This window comes from Alosa pseudoharengus, unplaced genomic scaffold, assembly GCF_046254945.1.
Source record: "Alosa pseudoharengus isolate Yale_2024_CS ecotype anadromous, Long Island Sound unplaced genomic scaffold, YU_APseudo_1.1 YU_APseudo_1.1_scf_4, whole genome shotgun sequence".
In the NCBI taxonomy this organism is placed as follows: Eukaryota; Metazoa; Chordata; class Actinopteri; order Clupeiformes; family Clupeidae; genus Alosa; species Alosa pseudoharengus.
The window spans coordinates 2155867-2157658 of NW_027468774.1; the positions used below are offsets into that span (position 1 = coordinate 2155867).

The window sequence follows — 1792 nt, forward strand, 5'->3', positions numbered from 1 at the left end:
ATTTCCCAGCATCCTCGGTCATCTCTCCCCTCCTCAGGACTACATTTCCCAGCATCCTCGGTCATCTCTCCCCTCCTCAGGACTCTATCTGGACAGTCTACAGGCACTTTCTCCTTCACTCAGCTGAAATACTACTAATATAAAAATACAGGACTACACAGAAGGGACATTATTGCATGTGGTCAGAGGCTCCACCATGACACACACACACACACACACACACACGCTCCGCTCATCCGGTTCCGTTTGGGTCGGTTCTGCAGCTTGACTGCAGGAGCTGGATCAGACTGCACACACACAACCGCCCCCCCCCCCCACACACACCGTTTCTGTGACTCAACCTGTGGCCAGTGTTCTAAACCGTCGTCCCTCCATCTTTTCATCTCCAGCCTCCTCCTCCCTCACTCGTCCCCTCCTCCTCCACCCCCCCTCCTTCCCTCCCTCCTCCTCCTCCTCATCCCTCACTCCTCCTCTTCTCCTCCTCATCCCTCACTCCTCCTCTCCTCTCCGTCCTGGTGATGATGGCCCAGTCTCTCCTACAGAGGAGCGTTGTACAGATCACCCAAAGGAACATGGGACAAGTGAAAAGCTTTTTTTGTCTCTTTTTGCTTGAAAAGACTACAATTACCCTTACGTTTTCCAAAAGACTACATTACCCACGTTTCCAACAGAAAATCTTTTTCAAAAAGACAAACAAAACAAACAAACAAAAGGACATGAATTAGCTTCATCAAAACATCTTTTGCATGATCATATCTCCGCCCAACCAAAGTATTCACAGAGTACAACAGGTTCTTACATTGATATTTTACAGGTATGAGATGCACACACACACACACTCACACTCAATCACACTCACACTCACACACACTCACACACACACACACACACACACACACACACTCCTTGCCGTAGGAGAGCTTCCCAAAATCGCAGCTATGTGAGCACATCCCATAATATCTCCTCCCGGGACGCCAGTAGCAACTGAGGCGGAGCTTCCCATTGAGGGGTGAAAGATTAAATAAATAAGGGAGGAATAAAGAAAAACAATAAACGACACTAAAACATATTTAACCTTAAAAGCGTTACTCCACGTTACTCCAACCGCTCCACATCAATATGGCAAGATGATGACGTAGCGTTAGCGTAAAGTGAGAGGACACACACGGGACACAACACACACACACACACACACACACACAGTTCATGTGGAGCAGGTGAGGTGTCAGGAGGAGGCTTCTGATTGGCTCTCACGAGCCCTCAGCTCAGCAGGCCCCTCCCCCTCCCCCTCAAGAGAGCCAATGAGAGAGCGGTGGGCGTGGTCCAGGGGAGGGGTCACCTGCAGCAGCCCAGTGTTGCCGTAGCCGTTGCCATGGCGCTGTGGGTATCCGAGACGAGGGGAGGGGCGGGGTCAGAGGACATCGGGGAGGAGGGACGCGGCGGGGGGGTCCCCATCACTGCTGCACCTGTGCTGAGAGACACACACACACACACACAGTTACAGCACCTGTGCTGAGACACACACACACACACACACACCCCATCACTGCTGCACCTGTGCTGAGACACACACACACACACACACACACACACACCCCATCACTGCTGCACCTGTGCTGAAACACACACACACACACACACACAGTTACAGCACCTGTGCTGAGACACACACACACACACACACACACACACCCCATCACTGCTGCACCTGTGCTGAGACACACACACACACACACACACACACACACACACACACACAGTTACAGCACCTGTGCTGAGACACACACACACA

At 51.7% G+C, this 1792-nt stretch overlaps 1 protein-coding gene across 2 annotated transcripts in view; it reads right to left on the bottom strand.

Annotated features, from left to right (window-relative positions):
• Positions 1–476: 476 nt before the first annotated feature.
• The window catches only part of mapk8b (mitogen-activated protein kinase 8b), a 31874-nt gene continuing 30558 nt past the window's right edge, over positions 477–1792 (bottom strand). For both annotated transcript variants that reach the window (XM_076266853.1, XM_076266852.1), the window contains exon 12: positions 477–1471. In XM_076266853.1, the coding sequence (XP_076122968.1) occupies positions 1455–1471 (17 nt within the window). In that variant the 3' untranslated portion in view covers positions 477–1454. The remainder of the gene's footprint in view (positions 1472–1792) is intronic.